General features: G+C 40.5%; 1 protein-coding gene across 1 annotated transcript in view; it reads left to right on the top strand.

Annotated features, from left to right (window-relative positions):
• Positions 1-22,259, top strand: part of cacna1ea (calcium channel, voltage-dependent, R type, alpha 1E subunit a) — a 193,784-nt gene that overhangs the window by 72,240 nt on the left and 99,285 nt on the right. Inside the window, exons 4-5 of the mRNA XM_080430496.1 lie at positions 15,084-15,185; positions 16,053-16,192. Coding sequence (XP_080286622.1) covers positions 15,084-15,185; positions 16,053-16,192 — 242 coding nt within the window. The remainder of the gene's footprint in view (positions 1-15,083; positions 15,186-16,052; positions 16,193-22,259) is intronic.

The raw sequence follows: 22,259 nt of genomic DNA, 5'->3' as shown, positions 1-22,259 counted from the left end.
CCCTGTAGCGCCAAAGGATCAATTCAGCACCATGGATAGCACTCAGAGAAGCGAGAGGTGGACTGCAGTGAAATGTACTGTACTCCACAACACAACACAACACGACACACACACACACACACACACACACACACACACACACACACACACACACGTGCACGTGCACACGCACACGCACACGCACACGCACACACACACACACACACACACACACACACACACACACACGCACACTCACACACACATATACACCAAACTATTAGTACAACAAGTATTTGTTTATACTTAGTCTCACTTTTGCCATTCACTAGTATTTCTCATTATTCTATGTATTTATTTTAATCACTGTAGTGACAACCGCATGATGAGATTTCATAGTCTGCAGTGGACAGAGGCTAATACTACAGTAAATTCAGAACACCTACGTAAGTGGTCAAATGGTTTTAGTTTTATTATTTCCTCAGGCCAACATAAATAACTACAGATTTCTGCAGTTGTCATTCTCAAATGTATTGTTATGTTATCCAATTTAAAATATGTATCCAATATTTCTGATATTGGCCTTTTAAAGGGATTAGTCTTTCTCATCATATAGTCTCAATCTTTACTATAAATAATCATAGATATTACATCTTACACATTTAGCTTGAATTGAATTGAATTGGAAACGGTCAGGACCTGTTGGACAAGGTACTGTACACATTGTACCATAAACAGTAAAGTCCTAAGTCCTGTTCATTTAAATACGAGAGTGTACAAATCAGTTACAAATACATACAATTTCAATTCAAAGGGCTTTATTGGCATGAGAAAACATAGGCATGTAACGATTCACTCAACTCACGATACGATTCGAATCACGATTCGAGGTTCACGATACGATTTGTCACGATTTTCTCACGATTTTTTTAGCACATTTATTAAAAACCTTGATTATTTATTTTACAAAAATCATGTATTTTTTAAAAACTAAATTTTCTCTTATCCTCTTTTTAATATATGAAATTAAATAAAGCCTTTTTATTCATGAGGTACATGCATTAACTGACACATTAAGACATATACTTTTTTATTTGTAAAATAATAACTTTAAATATATAAGTCTATAAATAATAAACCTAAATAAATAAATGGATTTTGAAACATATATCCCAGATGAAATAAATTATAAAGAAAACCTCTTCAAATAAACAAACTAAGGCTTTGCCTTGGGATTTACAAGTTATTTTTTTTATCTCTGCTACATTCTCAGCATTCTGTATAAAACAACACATTTATGTAATAAGGGAAACTGTTTTAAACTGCTCCAAATGAGATTAGATAAGAATTAATTGATTAGTAGTATCAATGAAATTCGCTATATATCTGAAAGACAGTGTTGAAAGGAGTTTGACGTTGTCAGCAGTCTGACACAATTGTTAAATTAGATTATTATTCATTGCACTCTACAGCCTAGCAACGTCGTCAGACGGGGGAGGGGGTAAACGGTATAGTTTGGGCTATTCATCAATCAAATAAACATGTTTGTATGCAACGCACATTTCCCTCTTTATGCAGTGCGATCCTAGTTGTTTAGATTTCATAACCTGAGAGGACGTGAACCCCTCTCTGCCGTTCATAGCCTGCCGTTGAGTGAGTGAAGAAGAGACCAACGCATGCAGCTATGGTGGCCCTGAGGGGAAAAAACGAGTAGGCGGATAACAAGGGAGGGAGTCTGACTCGATTGCGCCCTCTGCTGGTTGCATCGCGATGTCATATTTTATTGCATCGATTTAAATTGTCACCACTTTGAATCGATTTAAATCGATATACGATAAATCGTTACATGCCTAGAAAACATACGTTTACATTGCCAAAGCACATACATGAACACTGAGGCTACTCTGTACCAGTGGGCAGTGATGATTTGTAGAATCTACATAGTGAACAAGACTGGATTGCAGTCTGGATTGGGGTCTAATATTGGTGATTCCCTGTGTAGACAGTATTTGGAGGTCAGTGTGGAGCTGTGTGGAACTCTATATTTGGGGCGGTTGAACCCTTTGGTGTCACGCCGAAATAAAAAAGTAGGGTCATCATCATATTGATGACGTCAGTAATCTCCATATTTGGGCAAGAATTTGGGAGACATACAGACAAACGCTGTTTTGGATGGTTGTCCGTTCGGTGCCACGGCATAATAAATGAGAAAGGAACGTACCTAGTAGAGAGAGAGGGAGAGAGAGAAAGGAGTCCTCTGTGTAAAAGCGGGTTAGCTGGACAGGAAGGATATTCTCTTGTGTAACTGATTGTGGTACGTCTTCTCTGTCAGTGATACGTTTCCTAATCCTAAAACTATAGGGACACATGTTGATGTTTCAGTGTGTGTGACTGTGTGTGTCTGTGTAGACTGATTCATTCCTGCATTTACAATATCATGTCTAACCTCCAAACCTGTAGCATGTCAAAGTCACGTGGTCTGTGTGCCGTTACTTTCCCAAGCTCTGTCAATGGATTTTAAGACATTTTATTATCAAACCCCATTTAATCCAATACAGACATCTTTTCACTTACAGGCATTGCAATCATAATTACTTGGCCCCTTGGACTTGTTTGTCTCTTATTGAAGACGTTGAAAGTGGAAAACATTTTCCACTCCTGTGGACAACTACACGCACGCACGCACGCACGCACGCACGCACGCACGCACGCACGCACGCACGCGCGCACACACACACACACACACACACACACACACACACACACACACACACACACACACACACACACACACACACACACACACACACACACACACACACAATGGCCATGGGTCTTGTCTTTGTGCTCTTATAGTGCCGCTCACCAGGTGTTCTATCCAGGTGTGGTCTCTTCTCTACCATTGTTCTGCTCCATTCAGAGGCTTTCAGACTGAGTGACGGCCTTCCGCATTCAAATAACCCAGCAAACAGAATTTGTCTGCCTCTATTGTCCGTCAGTGTCTATTGTTGTTGTTTTCCTAGTCTTTGTTCATTCATTGAAGTTATTAAAAATAGATAATGGGTAAATCTAAATTACCAGTTGGACAGAAGAGGGGGTTTCAGTGCGTTTGTGTTGAGGTGTATTGATACAGATTATTATTATGTTTTATTTAGTCTCTCTAGAAGGTTGAATCCAGTCATATTGCTAAGAGATGTACATATTAAATATGATTTGGGTATGAAAGAAACAATATATAATTCCAATTGTAGAAAATGTATTGCTAAAATACAGTGTGTGGTTAAATCAGACCTCAAAAAGAGCTTAAAAGGGGAATTCACAAGTCCCTGCTGCTGACTGATATTGTCCTTCTAATGAAAGGGGAGACCTTCATCTTTCCATTAGTTATTTCATTTTTATCTCCTCGTTATCATTGTTCATATTTTCTGTAATGTAATGTTGCATCATGGAGTCCTGTAAGTCCAAGACTGAAACACATGAAGTCTTGAATGAATAACTGATTGAAAAATGAAGGTCTCCCCATTCATTATGGTGATTTCTGAATTACAATAAAGACGGTGGTGCATCTAGTATCCGGTGTGTTTACCAGTCGGTGTCCTACCCGACACCAGGATTGAAATTTCTCATTGGAAAAGTAGCTAGATATATTGTATTAACATACTCTACAATACATATTGGTTAAAAGGACGTCTTGTTCACTAAAAGAAGTCCCATATTATGACGAAAAATGTTGAATGATTGCTGTTGATTCTGATTGTCTTCTGAGTCTGTTGTATGAACATCACTATACTGAAGGCTGTCCGAGTGAATGTTCTTGTGGTGACCAGAAGGAAAGCAGCCAGACTAGATAACCCTCAGGTTAATGTGTTGTTCTGGAGGGAGTGTCCTATTACGTCTAATGAGCTCAACTGTATCCGATTAACAGACATTAACAGGCATGATAAGCAATGACGTCCGATTGGCGTGTCACTTAGCATCATATCAAGTCATAAGTCACACACAGACTTTATTTCATATTGTTTCCCATTATGGTTTTGAGAGGAGTGTTGCTCAGCAGGTGGTTGGGCGCTGGTCAATATCCACTCTGGCTCTCTGTATGCAAGTGAACTATGCAGCACCTGCACAAGAACACACATGTATGTATGTACAGTACATACGTACGTACGTACACACACACACACACACACACACACACACACACACACACACACACACACACACACACACACACACACACACACACACACACACACACACACACACACACACACACCCTGCATGGCTTCTCTTAAAGGTCAGCTTTGTGTTTAGAGTGCAACGTGCTTCTGCCACCCTGCCACACTGTAAGTGCCTCCTTTCTCAAAAGCTCAATTATCACCTCAACGGATCAATTCACAATTTATCCAGAGGCTTATCTAGCGCTGTCGGTGTGTTTGTTGTTTGTCTTCTTTTTGGATTCATGTAGTGTAATGTACTGTAGCTGGGTGTGTGGGGAGGATTTTGTGTGCATTGAATTATTCCCAAGTTTAACCTGAATGGTTGTGAGATATTTACATACACAGTAAAACCCTCTCATAATAATAATAATAATAATAATAATAATACATCACACTTATATAGCGCTTTTCATAGTACCCAAAGTCGCTTTACAAAACTTATTGTGTGCAAACATTGTAACTCCATATTTTTTGTATGTTTGTTTTTTCATAAATGTATGCCCTATTTCCCTATTTCAAGTAGCTAAAATAGCAGATCTACAAGTTGCATGTTATGTAATGCAACTTTTGTCTATAATGACATGCTCAATATAGGGACGACAGGTTGAAAGTCTGTCTGTGGATTTTATAAATATTTAACCAATGAAAAGTATTAAGAGCTTGTTGTGATACAATGGATCCAGTGGAACACATGATCCTTTTTCCATTTCCTGAAAATGTACGGTTTTGGAAATTTGTGGGTGTGTGCAAGCTATTGTGTGCAAGTACATGAATGTGTGAGTCTGTCAGCCCCGCCTACCTGTGGCGATAGTGGAGGGAAGGCTGGCTGGGGGCTGGAAGGCAAAAAAAAGGCTGGGCTAATGAAGCACACAGCTCAGGCTGAGTATGGTGGGCCTGTGGAGGCCTGGCAGCTGCTTCTCCGGTTTGATCCCCACTAGGGGACCGCTGCGGCAGGAAGCTTCCCACTGGGCAGGTACACCTCTGAATAATTGATTATTGCATTTAATGCCGTTTGTGTTAACGATTCCACTCACATGTGGATTAATAATGTGTGAAGAACTTCCCCCTGGTGTTCAAGATTTTGCAAGGTTTGTTTTAGTCACATAATTTCCATGTATTTCTCTTGTGAGATAGGATATGGCACTTAGCACAGATAGCCAAGTCCAAAGCCCTGTTAAGTTATCCTCTGCCATTTTGGTATGGGCTCTGCTAGCTCTGCATTGCCTGATGAATTCCTCTCTAACAATCTGCTGACAGAAAGTTCATAATGATTCCTTGAGTTTTCAGCTTCACCCAGCTGGTGGCTCCTCAGAATTCTGATGAGTGCTCGGGGGGAGTTCTTGGGAGTTAAGTGTCTTGCTCATGAACTTCATGGTTTCCCAGAAGGCCCCTCTACCCGTTCAGCCATGGCCGCCCCATTACAGTTGCTGGCAGGGTTCTGGTCTGCCTACGTCTGTATTAATTGAAAAGTTGTGTGTGTTGTGAACAAAACCATTGTTTCTGTCTATGGCTCTTAGCTGATGCGGTTTGCCTGCAAGGCTACCACATATCAGCAGGCCCGAGTGAACCCTGAGCACATCTCCACACATCCATTATGTTTGATATCAAATATCAAACATATCATATCGTTTGAGTTTGAGTGGATGGCTCAAGGTCAGCTGTGGAGGTGGGAAGGACTGAGCCAGTCATGTCCTACGCTTCAACAGACAGCTTGCAAGCAGTACAGTGCACACCTGCAGATGTGATGTCATGTTTGCACCTTACACACTGCCAGACTCTTTTTTGTAATCTGCCAAAGGTTGGATTTGTGAGCTCTATGACACAATGTTTTAATTACGTGGAAATATAGACTATAGTAGGTGTACATCCTCTGATTGCCACCTTGGCTGTGGGTGCTCAGTAGGACTGCAACTATTGATTATCTTCTGAGGGATTATCGTATTGACTTGAAAAAGGCTACCAAATGTCTCAAAGACTATGGGGGGGACTGGTTTGGCCCCCTCCTACCCCGCCCCTGGCCGGACCCTGACACTGCTGGCCATCCTCCCAGCTGTCCCCATCACCCTTGAGTGCAATCTAACAGTCTCTATGGGGTTTTGGGTGGGTGGCTCATCATGGCTGTTCTAGTGGAAGCACAAAGAAGCGTGTACAGCCACAAGTCTGCCCCCTGGTACCCACTGTAGATGGTCACGATGAGCATGGCTTGTCAATAAACTCATCCATCTGTGCAGAAATGTGACTCATACCAGCCAAGTTGGAAACCTGGTCTAATCAGAGCAGGTTTCCCTGCATTTATAAAGCCCATGTTATTTATAATGTTATATAACATCATACAGTATACCATATTTATAACGTTATTTTAATAAATGTGTTTTATAACATGTATCTAGGCCGCGCTATTATTTGGAAGCCACCTCGACAACCAGTGGTTGAATGATGACACACGACTGAACATGTCATCATTCATTATATTTAGCAGGGGACCAGACAAAATGAGTCCGACATTGTTTTTGCATACACAAACGCAACACATTGAAATCATTACCTGTTTCTGTTGCACGCATCTCAGAAACAGACAGTGAGAGAATGCTGAAGGCATACTTACAGAGTGTTTGAAAAGTGATGGTCAAACTCTTGTTTGTACTTCCACAAGTCATGCGTCTGATTACGGGTGCAGGCATGTCTCAGAAAGTGATACAGAACTAGCCACAACATCCCTACAATGCACACAGAGCTGCACGCAGGCACACATACACACACACTCGCGTGCACACCACGGTCTGCCGTGGAAACTCGAACGCAAAAGCACAAACACACAACACGTTACAATTGATTATTTATAAACAACTACGGTAAATCGCCCTATAGTATTTTATGCTTTGTCGTAAAACGGTGTCACGCAAAAATAGCAAATGTAGCAGATCTACAAGATCACAACGTGTCACATCGTAATTTCTGTATATTTTATAAAAGAATATAATTTTTTATAATCTATAAAATCGATTAGTTTGATTAACTGTTGCACACCTAGTGCTCAGTTACAGTCAATACGTTGTATAAAAATACCACTGAGTGTAAATAATGGCGCTCCAAAAGAACATCGATGCTCTAATGAAAGCTGTATGCGTTAGCGGCCTGATGTAGCAAAATAGAAAATGTGAATTTGAGATAAGTCTCAAAGTCTTGCATTTCCATCTTTTGGAGTCACTATTTAAACTCGTCAGGTGGTTTTTATTATGCTGTTTTTAATTGGTTGTTGATCACGGGTAGAGATTCACAGGAGGGTGATGGTACAGCACGGTACAATCCAATCAGTCTGGTACTGAAGTACTGAACCCAATCAGGGTTATTTATAGGCCACCTGTTGTGGCCTATAAAAAACCCTGATTGGTTAAACTTTGCACAGCTGACCAGTTCAGGCTTAGTAGGCCAGGTTGGATGTTAATCATCCTTACACTTTCTTTTATATCATTTTGTTACCAATTTTGTTACAAGTGTTATGACTTCTCTGTACTTGTTCTCTATTCTTACCTGTATCCTTTTTCATCCTTACTGCAGTGCTGCTATGACAACTGAATCTGTCTATATAGCATGTGTCTGTGTGTGTGTACTCGTGCGTGTGTGCGGGCGTGCGTGCGTGCGTGCATCCGTCTGTCTGTCTGTCTGTCTTAATAAGCAGTACTGCTAGAATGGCAGGCTGACATCTTGTACTCTTTCATACCCTTGTAAAATTGCTCATTCAAAAGACCTTTCATTTGGTGCAATTCAATTTGTCCTAAATCAGAAAATAACCCCATATCAATCAAACAACACGTCATATTGATTTAAAGGGCAAGACAACTTTGGTAGAGGTTTGGTTTGTGTAGTTACTTTGCCATGATGTAACTCCAAAGGTGGACAAGAAATCAATAATTGTTCCAGTGATTAGAAATTGATAATTCAAAATATGCTCCTCATTGACTTACATTGTACGCTGAAACAGCTCTCAAAGTCGCTCTTTTAGCACATAAACGAACGCAAACCAAGTTGATTTAGACAATATACAACATCACAAAACCCAGTACTGTTTTTTTTTAAATAAAACATTTCCTGTTGATTTTGCCATTTTTATTAGGAAGAAAACCCGGACTGGATCCGTGAATCCAGATCTTCAAATACTATAGTAAAATCAACAGGAAGTTAACATTTTTATAGTGATGTTCTATGGTGAAGTTTGGTGATGTTCTATATTATCTGAATTGTCTGTTCTATATTTTGAATGATCAATTTCTAATCAATGCAGAAATGATTCTTGTCCACCTTTGGAGTTAAATCATGGCAACGTAACTACACAACCCAAACCTCTACCAAAGTGGTCTTGTCCTTTAAAAGTCCTTTATGATATAATAAATGTTCCTATATATTTTCCGTATTCCTCAGTTTTGTCCAGCTGAAGCCTACTTGGCTTTCATTTATGTTTGTGTATAGTCCCACCCTTTGTAGATTCACACTCTCGCCCGACCCTCCACCTACCCTCCCACCTGTTCACACAGACACGCTCTCACGCAAAAACACACGCGTATGCAGACACATGCTGGGAGCGATTCACAGATTTCCCAGTATATAAGCCCAGTCAACAGACGCCTGTGATTAATTTTCATCTGCACCCCGGTGTAATAATAATCACAGGGGCTTGAGTCTAATCTGGGCCTTGACACGTTCACAGATGCATGGCGTATCACACTCCCATCTCTGTGTCTATTTTTACACCGGTGTTTGACGAGCGAGGCAGAGCGCCGTCGTCACTGTGAGTCACAGGCGTCCCCCCCACCCCCCCCACCGCGACACACACACACGCACACGCACGCACACGCACACGCACACGCACACGTACACTCCCACCCCAGCGAGAGATGCCTCATTCCAAGGCCTGGCAGAGTATGTATGACATCACCCTGCCAACCAACCTCCCAGCAGGCACTTATTTAGGTATCGCCAGTGGTGGAAGAAGTACTCACATTTTTTTACTTAAGTAAAAGTATCAATACTACAATGTAGAAATACTCTGTTACTAAGTAAAAGTCCCGTATTCAAAATGTGCTTGAGAAAATCGCGACGCATAGATCGGCTATTTTCAAATGGGCGAAATATTTATAGGGCTGAAGTGGTTAGTGTGTTTTGTAATAATAATCAAAATCTACAAAGTAAGTAATTGTAGTGGAGTAAAAGTACAATAGTTTCCTCTGAGATGTAGTGGAGTAGAAGTAAAAGTATTGAAATTGTAAATACTGAAGAAAGTCAAAATACCTAAACATTTTAATTAAGTACAGTACTTGAGTAGATGTACTTAGTTACTTTACACTTTACTTTACAAAAGCTTCGCCTCGCCTGTGTTCCAATTATGGACCCAGTGTAGTTATTATTTAGTCTCAAGCTCTTATTAATACTTTTCATCGGTTCGATATTTATAAAACTCACAGACAGACTTAACCACTTTTACTTTCATAATGTTTTGAAAATAGCTGAAATAGCAGATATACAAGCTTACAACTCTTTTAGATCTGCTATTTTCGCTGCTTTTCTCGTGACACTCTTGTACAAAGAATTAGCACCATTCATTTACCAAAAAAGCGTGAACATTTCTGCCCGACATCGACTATAGAGAGTTGAGTGGGCAACTTGTGAGACTTTTGGTGAGGGACTTTTATGTATGTACCACTTTATCTGTTTGAGGATTTTTTTTGTGTTTTTTTTAGTTTTTACAAATACAAAGTATCTTCACGGGACCAGAGTGGATTCTGTAATAGCTAGACAGTTTGCTGCAAGTGATGTCAGAAAAGCTTTTGTGAATTTAATCTCACTGTTAGTCCTTGCGAACAGAGTGGCACATCTGTACAGAGGGAGTTGGGCTTACTTGCTCTTAAAGGAATAGTTCACCCCAAAAATTACTTATTTTCTATCAATTACACACCCCATGAAGCGATTTTTTTGTTTTTGTCGCATTCCTAAGCCAATAATTTTATGACCGCGTGTATTTCCGGAAATATATTTCCAAAGAGTCTCCTTTGTGTCTCCTACCGGATACATTAGCCGGTAGGAGACAGTAATCAAATTATTGGCTTAGGAATGCGACAAAAAAAAAAGGCAATTCTTCCCCTCCTTTCCATGAATTCAAGGCTTCATGTGTTGTGTAATTGATAGAAAATAAGTAATTCTTTGGTTGAACTACTCCTTTAAGGTAATTTTAGGCCATTTTGGTGTTGACCCTTCAAACCCTCACCTCAACTACCAGGAAGTTGACTTCTTTAACCCATTCAATCCAGGAACGCATCTGTGTCATTTTAGATTTTAGCTATAACCATTATTTTATACTTTGGGCTATTCAAAAATAGCAGGTATACAAGCTCACAGCGCGGCACCGAGTGCCGCGCTGTGAGCTTGTAGATCTGTTATTTTAGAAAAATCTTGAACATTTTGTGCAAATCTTTGAATACATATATTTTTACATAACATTTTTAACTCAAATCTTTGCTTCTGGAGGTCCCTGGAACAAAATATTTTACAAATGTTCGCTTTAAAAAAATATATATTCAAAGATTTGCAATTGTTTGCTATGAGCTTGTATATCTTCTATTTTTTGAATAGCCAAAGAGATCTTAAAAATGACACAGATCCATGTTCCCGATCTTAATGGTAATCAGTATGCAAATCTGACACTGTGTGTTATTTTGAGGGCTTCTGGTACTTAAAGAGATGTCTTTTTTTGTGGGCTAAACCAACAGTTACTTCAAATAACCATTTGTAAACACACATCTCAGTTTTAGAACTACAAACCGTATCACATTTCCCTTTTATGAGAACAGATTCTACTGTAGATTCATCCCTCGACTCCCATTTAGTAAACTTAAGTTTCCAACGATGCCCGAACTACAATAACTCTGTGGTTTTATAGTGTCCAATCCGGTGCACCTTTTGCTTCAAATAACTTTATCAACATTGTCAACCAGTAGCTGTCCTACCTGACTCTAGGTTGGACATTTCTCAATGGAACAGTAGGGAGACAGACCTCTGAACCACTGCAGATGTGCTAGTTATATTGTGCTACTCATACAGATTTGTTAACATAATGTTTTATTCATTACAAGTCCCAGATTGTTTTGTATTTATAATCAAATCTAAGCCAAGTTTATTGCGAACGCGGGAGGAGGCGCGGCGAAGCCGCGCCTCCGACCAAGTGGAGCTTACTATGTAACCCTGCTCGGGTTGTGTCTCTGTATCTCTGTATCTCTGTGTCTCTGTGTGCACTGCCTGTGTGCAGCTCCTCTGAGATAACTAAATGTCCAATTTAGACGTACCATACATCAAATGAAAGGTCTTTGAAAACTGAACACACCTGTCAAGGTTGCGTTTAAGCCCGCCCCTTCCCCCGGAAGCCACGCCCCGGAGAAGGCTCCTAAAAACTCCCCATTGAAACCCCATGTTAAATGAAAAGTGCCCGAATCGCTCCCAAACTTTTTCTACCCCCCCTAAGTGGGGGTCTACGAACAAATACATCGGGCTCGGATTTTGGCTCCGCCCCCCGGAAGTGGGTGAAACAGGCACTTCAAACACTTTGTTGAATTGTTCAAAAACATTCCAAGTTTTTTTTTTGTGAATTTGTATTTTTCTAAGATGCTCCTTTTAACGCAGATTTTTTTAAAAAAAAAAAAAAAAAAATTATTGGTTACTTTTTTTTAAAATATTTTTTTTCATTCTTTTTTTTCTTTTTTTGCGTTCGCTTACCGCGTTCGCGCGTCTTACTTGTGCATCGAAAAAATATGTGGGTGACTAAATCAGTGTTATTTATAGATTTTCTCCAAAATGGCAATGCATTAGATAAAAAAAAGAAAAACCTGCAACTATATTTGGCCCTGTTTCACGCAATCAGGATGACGTGAAAGAGCATTTTTATTTAAGGGGTCCCTGGAAAATGTGTGTGTGTGTGTGTGTGTGTGTGTGTGTGTGTGTGTGTGTGTGTGTGTGTGTGTGTGTGTGTGTGTGTGTGTGTGTGTGTGTGTGTGTGTGTGTGTGTGTGTGTGTGTGTGTGTGTGTGTGTGTAGGCAGTTATGTGTAGGATCCAGTGTTTGTTCAGCTGCCCAGTAACCATCTTGTAACATTGGCTTTTGGCTGCACATCGGAGAGAAGCCCGTTGCCGTGGATACCTCTCTCCAGCCTCCTTATGTCTTCATGTCCTCTCTCTCTCTCGTTGTCTCCCCCCCCCCCACTCTGTCTCCCTCTCTCTTGTCTCTCTCTATGTCTCTCCCCCTCCTTCTCTCTCTCTCTCTCTCATATGTCAATTCTTCCCCTCCTTTCCTGTTTGTTTTGTGTGTTTGAGGGAATGAAGGGTGTGGCTAGCAACCATTTGAGCGCTCTCTACTTAAAGGGATTCTAGGCAAGTTCAGAGATCAAAAAAATAAAAAAACTGTCGTCAAACACCGCCCCTCCACTCCCCCCCCCCCCCCTCCCCCTCATCAGCAGTTTGTTTCCCCGACCACCAGGGGGTGATGCAGGGGGGACTTCTGAACGGACCATGCCGAAAATAGGTTGCTTTATTCAGATACAATGCCTGTCACTGCCCGCCCCTGCCGGTTCTCTTAAATTTTATTTTTAAATAGGCTCTGTCATGATAAATTGACCACATGTATGAAGTTAAACAACTAAATTCTATCCAAACAATATCTTAAAAGTAAATTCCGTGCCTCAAAAAATAATTTTGAGAGCGTTTTATAACCGAAAGTAAAAAGTAAAAACAACGCGGCAGAAAACAATGGCGGCTCGTTCCATTTTTGTCGGCTGCACTCGGTTCCATTCGGTTTCACTCGAACAGTTCACACGAACGCAGACGCGCACTGACGAGCACATGCGTGCGTTTCATTTACGTCCCGGATACCCGGATGTCAAAACATAAATAGTAGGGAAAATACGTATTTCAGAAAGAGGACTGTGTTTCAATGCAGGAAAACACCCCAGCATCATTATATAGTGGCTAATAGACGGGAAAAAAATGCTAAATATATATATATATAAATGTTTTTGAAATGTAGGCTTAATGTTGCCTAGAATCCCTTTAAGCAACATAATGGAGCCATTATACTTCATCATACGACACTATCACTCAACGATATGCATTGCACGCTTTGAACTCTCATTGTTGTGGATGTTCACCAGTAACACAGACCTCTGTAAATTATTACCCAAGCTTGTTGGAGGCTTAAGTTGTAAGTGCACCTCAACATCTCTCACTTACTCTAGTGATCTCTGGTCTATAACCCTGTCTTCTCTCTCTCTCTCTCTCTCTCTCTCTCTCTCTCTCTCTCTCTCTCTCTCTCTGTCTCTCTCTCTCTCTCTCTCTCTCTCTCTCTCTCTCTCTCTCTCTCTCTCTCTCTCTCTCTATCCCCCACTCTCTCCCACTCCCTCCTCTGTCTTTCTCTCTGTCTCTCTCTCTCTTTCAACCATTGAGTGGTTAGCCAATTTGCCTGGGTTGAGGTTGGAATCCCTGCAGGCTGGTGGGAGTCAGATTACGCTTGCCATGTTTTTGTGGCTTCCCATCGCTCTCATGTCCCTGGGTAACCCCGCTGGGTCTCGGCTACTGGCAGAACATTGATCGTCCCGTCAATCCTTATATCCCTCCCATTTGGCTCTCTTCGCTATGTATGTCACTTACTTGCCTCCTTACGTCCCACCTGCTTCCATGCTCCTAGACGAGAGAATGACGATTTAGAATGGTTTTTACTAGTGCTTTATTGATCACACACACTATGCCTTCTCTCTCTCTCTCTCTCTCTCTCTCTCTCTCTCTCTCTCTCTCTCTCTCTCTCTCTCTCCATCTCTCTGTTTCTTCAGTTCTCTCTCTCTTAATCTCTCTTGTGATCCCTCTGTTTCTTTCACTGTGTCTCTCTCACTGTTGTTTTAGGCTCCCTTATGGTGTTTCGGTGTGTGTGTGTGTGTGTCGCACACTGAAAATTGCAGATCTACAAGCACAAACGTGATGTGCTGTGAGCTTGTAGATCTGCTATTTTCAATGTATGCCATCGGCAGTCCAGCTTTACTTTCTCTCTCTCTCTCTCTCTCTCTCTCTCTCTCTCTCTCTCTCTCTCTCTCTCTCTCTCTCTCTCTCTCTCTCGCTCACTCTCTTTTCCCGCTCACAGCCAGGAACAAGATGTGTGCCCACGCACCATTAGTAAGAAGAGCTTACCTCAACCCCAGAGCAGCGGGAGTTAAACCAGCAACCAGCAGAGGTCTCTTAGTACAGGGTGTATACTGTAGATTGTAGCAAGACTGACATATTTATATAGGAACAGGTTTCTGGCCCGCCCACCCACTCTCCCATTTAATAGATCAGTGGTTTCCAAATGATGGGTTGAGGCACACAAGTGCCACACATTATAGCAATATACTGAATACAACTATATAAAATGTATTCATTTACTATTTTAGTATTTTTGCGCACTCATTTCCCAATACAGAGGCAAATTTTGTACCCTGAGAAGACATTTTTTTAATGTTTCTTTTTTTTTTAACAATAGCAGATCTGCAAGCTCACAACACGTCAAACACCCCTACAGTGTAAAATCCTCAGTGTTAATTTAACTCTGAGAGAGTGCAAATGGAACCAAATGGACCCATAAGGCATCCGTAAGGGTCCATTTGGACTCCACATTGAGAACCAGCGCTGTAATCGAAAGAACGCATTAAGTTTGTTTGGGTTTTTATTCAGATCTATATACAGCAAGTGGTGTCAAGACTCTGCCCTGACTACGCTCTGGCTAAACCGGTTGGTATGTGCAGTGCAAATGTTGTCAGAACATCAACGAAATGATCAAACCTCAAAAAGTTGGGTGAGCTCCTTAACCCTGTTGTTCCACTCTGTTCGAATACATGATCCTGGCCACCATCATCGCCAACTGTATCGTCTTGGCTCTGGAGCAGCACCTCCCTGGGGAAGACAAGACCCCCATGTCTAAGAGACTGGTGAGAGAGATGCACACGTATGCGCACGCACGCACGCACGCACGCACGCACGCACGCACGCACGCACGCACGCACGCACGCACGCACGCACGCACGCACGCACGCACGCACGCACGCACGCACGCACGCACGCACGCTGGCTGCAGCTATCAATTATCTTCTTAGTGACTATATTATACTATGGAATGGATTACTTTTTTACTCCAGAAGCACGTTTCTATTTTATTGTGCTCTAATTTGTTCAATTAAACCATTACGACCGGGAACGCATCTGTGTCATTTTAAGATTTCTTTGGCTATTCAAAAATAGCAGATATACAAGCGGTGCCACGCTATGAGCTATCTGCTATATTTTTTTTAAGTAATTGTGAAAATGTGTGCACATCTTTGAATATATATATATAACATTTTAACTCAAACATTTGCTTCTGGGGGTCCCTGTAACAAAATATTTTGAGATGGGGGGGTCCGTGGACAAATACATATAATTTTGGGTGGTCCTTGACATGAAAAAGTTTGAGAATCACTGATATTATAGCAACATAAGTAAACAAATTAATTAAAAAAACTGTTAGGATTTAGAAGACGTTTCTAGAATCCTCAGAAGCAAAGATTTTAGTTTAAAATGTTTTAATGTTTTTGCACCAAATTTTCACGATCTTTCAAAAAATTGCAGGTCTACAAGCTCGTAGCGTGGCACTCGGTGCCGTGCTATGAGCTTGTAGATCAGTTATTTTTTAAAGATAATGGTTTAAGTGGTTACACAGATGCGTTCCCGGTTTTAATGGGTTAACTGTTGCACCCCTACACATAGTCCAGTACAGAGGGAGGGGTGTGTGTCATTCAGGCTGTGATTGCCACCAACAGGAAAAGACAGAGCCCTACTTCATCGGCATGTTCTGCCTGGAGGCAGGGATCAAGGTCATCGCTCTGGGCTTCGCGTTCCACAAAGGATCCTACCTGAGGAACGGATGGAACATCATGGACTTCATAGTGGTCCTCAGCGGGTGAGCGTGCGCGTGTGTGTGTGTGCGTGTGGGTATGTGCGTGTGTGTGTGTGTGTGTGTGTGTGTGTGTGTGTGTGTGTACGCCGTACGCATACGTATACTATGCAACATGTGGATGAAGGACAACAGCGAGAACAGGTGGAGAGGGTGTGATATTTGAGGTGTTTTGCTCTTTTGTATTCTGAACAACATCACTGAAACCCAGCCATCGATAATGTCACGTTCCTCATTTTATCACCATAGTTTCATCCATTAGGAATGGATCCCTTGCATGACTTAAAGACGGGGTGCCGTGATTTTCAGTGATTCCCCCCCCCCCCCTAAAACATAATCATCAGGTATTATGGTTATACTAGGAGGAAGATTTTTTTCAAAAAAGTGTACAGAAATTGTTAAAATTATGTTTTTATGTGGACACGCCTCCAGTTCATTAAGTATACCTGGTTCTCACCTTAGCACCTCCTCCACCACCTTAGCACCACCCACCTGTCCTAGTCCCTCCTCCTCCTCATGCCCACACCTGTTATGATAATGAGGGGGAGGGTATGTTTTTACTGTGTCACTAAAGCGCTGTTTCTCTATTGGCACGTTTGACCCTCAAGGTTTCAGCCTCCAGGTAGAAATAGTATATGTATGTATGTATGTATATATATATATATATATATATATATATATATATATATATATATATATATATATATATAAACTAGACTAGACTTGGGAATGACACTAATCGGGGACGATGCAAGTTGGGAATGCGTGCATGGTTATGCAAACCCGTTGTACCCATGTATGTGTCCCTTTTATGTCCATATATGGACACTCACACGCAGCAGATTTCGTGCAATTATAGTATGATAGATCGGCTACATTAACTGAAGAGTATTGAGAAAAAAGGATGGGGCTAAGAATAGACCCCTGTGGGACTCCAGTCAGCTAAGTAGGGTTTAAGTGGTTAATGATATATATGATGTTGTTGACTACACAAGTTCAATATAAACTCTCTCCCTCACCTCTCTGCCTCAACAAAAAGATGGAAATGTGCACTGAATGTAAAAATAATCTCCACAGTTAAGGCTCTGATTATGGTCCACCAGGGTGACAGTAACTGGAAGAGAAATGAGGAAAAACAAACAAAACAAACAATTAATCCCACCAGCACAAACCAAACATTACAGAAGATCCCCTATAGGCCTATATTTCCTCATGTCCCTTATTAACCTCTCTAATTGAAAATGTACTGATGTGTAGCACGCTAATCTTTTAAACTATTAATATAGGTGTTTTTTTGTGTGTACTACTCATGCATACTAAGTGTAGTGCTTGTATATGAATATATGTGGTTATGCAGTGTGTTCACAAATAAGACTAGCAAGAGATATTGTCATCTTATTAAGCTCAAACCATTTAATGCCACTGAATGTACTTCAACTGGATTGACTTCATTTATAGATTAATTTGGATACAGAAGTAATTGCAATGTAACGCAAATGCAAATGTATCACATACATATATTTGCAAGATTTAACTACACTAGACCATACCCGTCGGGGGATATGAGTACCCATGCTTGTTTCACGCACATAATCTGGCAACCCGGGAGCCAGCGAACACAAAAACACTAATAAACAGCTGACATTTCGGTAAAGCGAAAAACGGGCTCTGGTGCTCTGTGCAAATGGTAATGGTCAATGACTGTGTGCAAATGCAGAGCAATTGCTCCAGCCACTGAGGAGAACGGGGCAGAAGAGATATGGGGCTCACCGCACACACACCACACGCACGCACAGAGCTTTGTAGAATTATAGGAGGATGTTCTAGCTTTTACGATAATATAGTCCAGCCACAACTACAACTGTATTGTATTTAGGCCTACTGTATGTTAAGAGAACACAGTGTGAGGCTAAAACGGTATTCAGTAAAAGATTAATTGAATTACTGCCGGTGGCAGCTGTAAACTAAAGTATGTTAGAATTCATCCATGCTTGTACTGGAATCCAACACCTTATAATGAATACCTCCAGCACATCTGTTATGATGGCTGAGTGCAAATTTATACTTGTCATATGTCCGCGTTGCTTGGCGAAAATAACTGATTTTCAATAGAAAAATTTGTTGAAGTGTAAATTACAGTAGGCATAACCACTTAAACCTTATATAATTTGTTGACTGTGGTCCCCCATGGGTCTATAATACTTGGCTTCCTCCATTTTTCCCTCTACACCAAATCTCTTCATCGAAAATAGTGGATCTACAAGCTCACACAACATATTGCAATATCGGACACACAGGAAGACAGTTTTATTAACAGTCTTTATGAACCCATTCAATCCGGGAAAGCATTGTGTCATTTTACATTTCTTTGGCTATTCAAAAATAGCAGATATACAAGCACATAGCGCGGCACCAAGTGCCGCTCTAGAGCATGTAGATCAGATTTTTGGGGGGGGAAATCTTGAAAATGTGTGCAAATCTTTGAATATATATGTTTTTTAAAGATTTTTTTTAACTCAAATCTTTGCTTCTGGGGGTTCTACAAATGTCTTCTAAAAATGCTGTAATAATAAATCAGTGGTTCTCAAACTTTTTTTCATGTCAAGGACCAGCCAAAATTATATGTATTTGTCCGCGGACTCCCGGAAGCAAAGATTTGAGTTAAAAATGTATATTCAAAGCTTTGCACAATTTTTTTTAAATAAAGCTGATCTACAAGCTCATAGCGCGACACTCAGTGCCGCGTTATGAGCTTGTATATCTGCAATTTTTGAATAGTCAAAGAAATCTTAAAATGACACAGATGCGTTCCCGGTCTTTATTCGCGTCATGTGATCACCTCACGTGCACACACCCATACTGTACACTTTACTTGCTCGCTCTCACACACACACACACGCGTGAAATATGAATAATTCATGGGACAAAAGTACAGAGGGTGGCAGACAGGGTTCTTAGAGAATTTTACATGATTCTGGCTGTTCCATTATTGATGAGCACAGTCTCAGAACTTCTCTCTGAAGAGAGAGAGACGGAAGGAGAGAAGGAGGGAGGTAGAGAGATAACCTCTTTGTGTCGGATTAGACAGCAGTGTATACTCACATCTGCTGTCAATACCTGTGTGTGTGTGTGTGTGTGTGTGTGTGTGTGTGTGTGTGTGTGTGTGTGTGTGTGTGTGTGTGTGTGTGTGTGTGTGTGTGTGTGTGTGTGTGTGTGTGTGTGTGTGTGTGTGTGTGTGTGTGTAGGGCTTTCACGATTACAAATTTAAGTTGGTGATTAATTGTCACACAAATAATAGCGATTAACGATTTAATTGTGTTTTTGGCATTGAACATTGGAACATATGAATTCAATTTTAATTTCTTGTTTGGTTTTTAGGCTTCATAATCACAAATTGCACAGGGCAGATATGACAAATAACTTACACATTTAATAATTTTATACTTTCAAAATATTTTTTTAAATAGCGGAAATAGCTGATCCACAAGCTTACAACACGTCACAAAGGCGAGGCACCAGTCACCCTAAAGTCACCCTGAGGTTCAAGAATCTTAACTAAAACACAGCAACTTTTGATACAAATGGATTCTTCCAATCTCAGCGTTCTTAAAAAGGAAAGAGAGACGGGCAGAGACGTTTCTTTCAGGTCACTTTAGGTAAGCTGCTATGCTCTGACGTTCTTAATGAAAACACAACATTTTAGGTAGCACATCCCAAACGTCAAGTCAATAGAGGACAAAATACGCACATTTCCACTTGTTTATTTGGCACAGATTCAACTCAATTCATACACAAGGTCAGAGTCAACACACAGCTGAGATCAGGCCAATCACTTGTATAACATGATTCTAGATACAAGACTGATTTGATTTGGATTATTTAACGACCCATTACAAACAATAGGAAGTTACACATGTATCTCAAAGCTACACATCCAAGTGACAGTGTCTGTGATAGGACATACATCACAGACAGTATCAACCCAAAAAGCATTTTAAGTTATAATCATCATTCAGTCCATTGGGTGTCATAGTATTGAGTGTGTATATCCATTTCATTTATCTCTTGGCAAGTTCAGTGCTATTTCCGTCTACATTTGATCACTTTTATTGTGATCATGCCATTCGCACCGACCACCCCCATGTCCCATCTACTCTGAAATGATTCCAAATAAATGTGCCAAAAAAACAAAGTAGAAATATTTGTATTTTATCCTTTATTGACTTGAAGTTTGGCATGTGCTACCTTTTTCATATGTTGACTGGATTTATAATAATAATAATAGCTCAGATTTATATAGTGCTTTTCTAAGTACCCAAATTCGCTTTACATAAAAGAAAAGGAACCAACCGATTTGGTTTTTAGCACTCCGTTGCGATTGTCCATTGTTGAAGCGCAACCTCTTTTTCTAACTCATTAAATGTTTAGGTGTGCAACAGTTAATAGAACTAACCAAAATAATAAATCATGACAAATAATTGATTTAAATAGAATAATACATTTGTAAAAACTAGATCTACAAGCTAACAACACCTCGCAATGCGACGATCAGCTATTTTTGTTAACTATACAAAAAGTCTCTGTTCTCGATTATTCGATTAAACAAAAAAGTTATCGATATTATAATCACTAAGAAGATAATCAATAGTTGCAGCCCGTGTACATTTTTCTGGAGGAGTTTATCAGTTACAACATAATTAGGTAAAAATGACAACAAAACAGTTAACAGTGCTTTGCACATCTGATTTTATTAATATTTAGTGTGATAATGATGATGAATGATTATTCTGGAAACACCAAAGATAAGATTAATGAACCCTCTTCTCTCACTCTCTCTTCTTAACACACAGACGCATTACACACACACACACACACACACACACACACACACACACACACACACACACACACACACACACACACACACACACACACACACACACACACACACACACACACACACACACACACACACACACACACAATTTATTGACCACCATTGTCCAGGGTCACTTTGCAGCCTTTAGGGAGTGAGTAAAGATTATGAGATCTGGAAATATTAGATGAGTCATGTCTTTCAGTTAGTAATTAAGAGACCTCTGCAGACAGGAAGGGTCACAGATCGCAAAAGACACTTTGCAAAGACAGATGTACAGTAGCCTGCCAACATATTTTTAAAGGACAACTCCAGCAACACTTTTTGTATGTATATATATATACTGGTTATCACACACTTAAGCTGTAATGAGGCAGGATATTTTAAACTTTATTGTCCAACATGACATCAGAATCATAACTTTAATTAAAATAAATAAATAAAAACCTTTTCTGCATTATGTTCTGTAAAACAAAGTTGATATCGGTTCATATTGGGCAACATACACAATAATACTGATATATCTGTGATAGGCCACTACTACTGTGTATAGTAGGTCAATATCGGCCAATTTTAGCAGCCAATCGTTGAATTACTTGGACTCTATTTCATTTGATCTGTGTGTAGTGCAGTATTTGAATGAAAATGTTGCCCTGTGGAGGTATGGTTGATAAGTGCTGTACTTGCTGCGTTGGAATATCCTTGGCTCACTCAACATAATGTCTGGAGCATGTGTTTGCTAACAGTGTGAATGCTGGAGGCCATGATTATCTCAGCAAGTCGCCTTCTGTGTTTTCAAGATGCCCTGTGTTATGAAGAGAGCGAGTAGGAGGATGGAGGGATTAACAAAATGCATTGACATGTTCTGTTTCTCTCAAAGAACGGCTGTGGACTGTTAGCGATTTAAAGGCAAATGCTATAAGCGGTGGGTAATCTCATGATGACCTTTCCCAGTCAGCTACTGTACATGTGTGTTAGTGGAATTAACCACACTAGGCCAATAATGCCCGTTGGGAACGCATGCTCCTCGGTTATGCAATACCCATTGTACCCGTTGTCAGAATACTTAGTGCAGTACCCATTATCATACATTATATAGTACTTGGAGGCTATGACGTCAGTATTAGTACTATCACATCATATTGATGACATCAGGGATCTCCATATGGGTCTAAAGGGGCCACAGACACACAGACA

This window comes from Gymnoscopelus braueri (assembly GCF_963280865.1).
Source record: "Gymnoscopelus braueri genome assembly, chromosome: 6".
Lineage (NCBI taxonomy): Eukaryota > Metazoa > Chordata > Actinopteri > Myctophiformes > Myctophidae > Gymnoscopelus > Gymnoscopelus braueri.
Note: the sequence above shows the minus strand (reverse complement) of the source record. Positions and strands in the feature narration are given on the sequence as shown.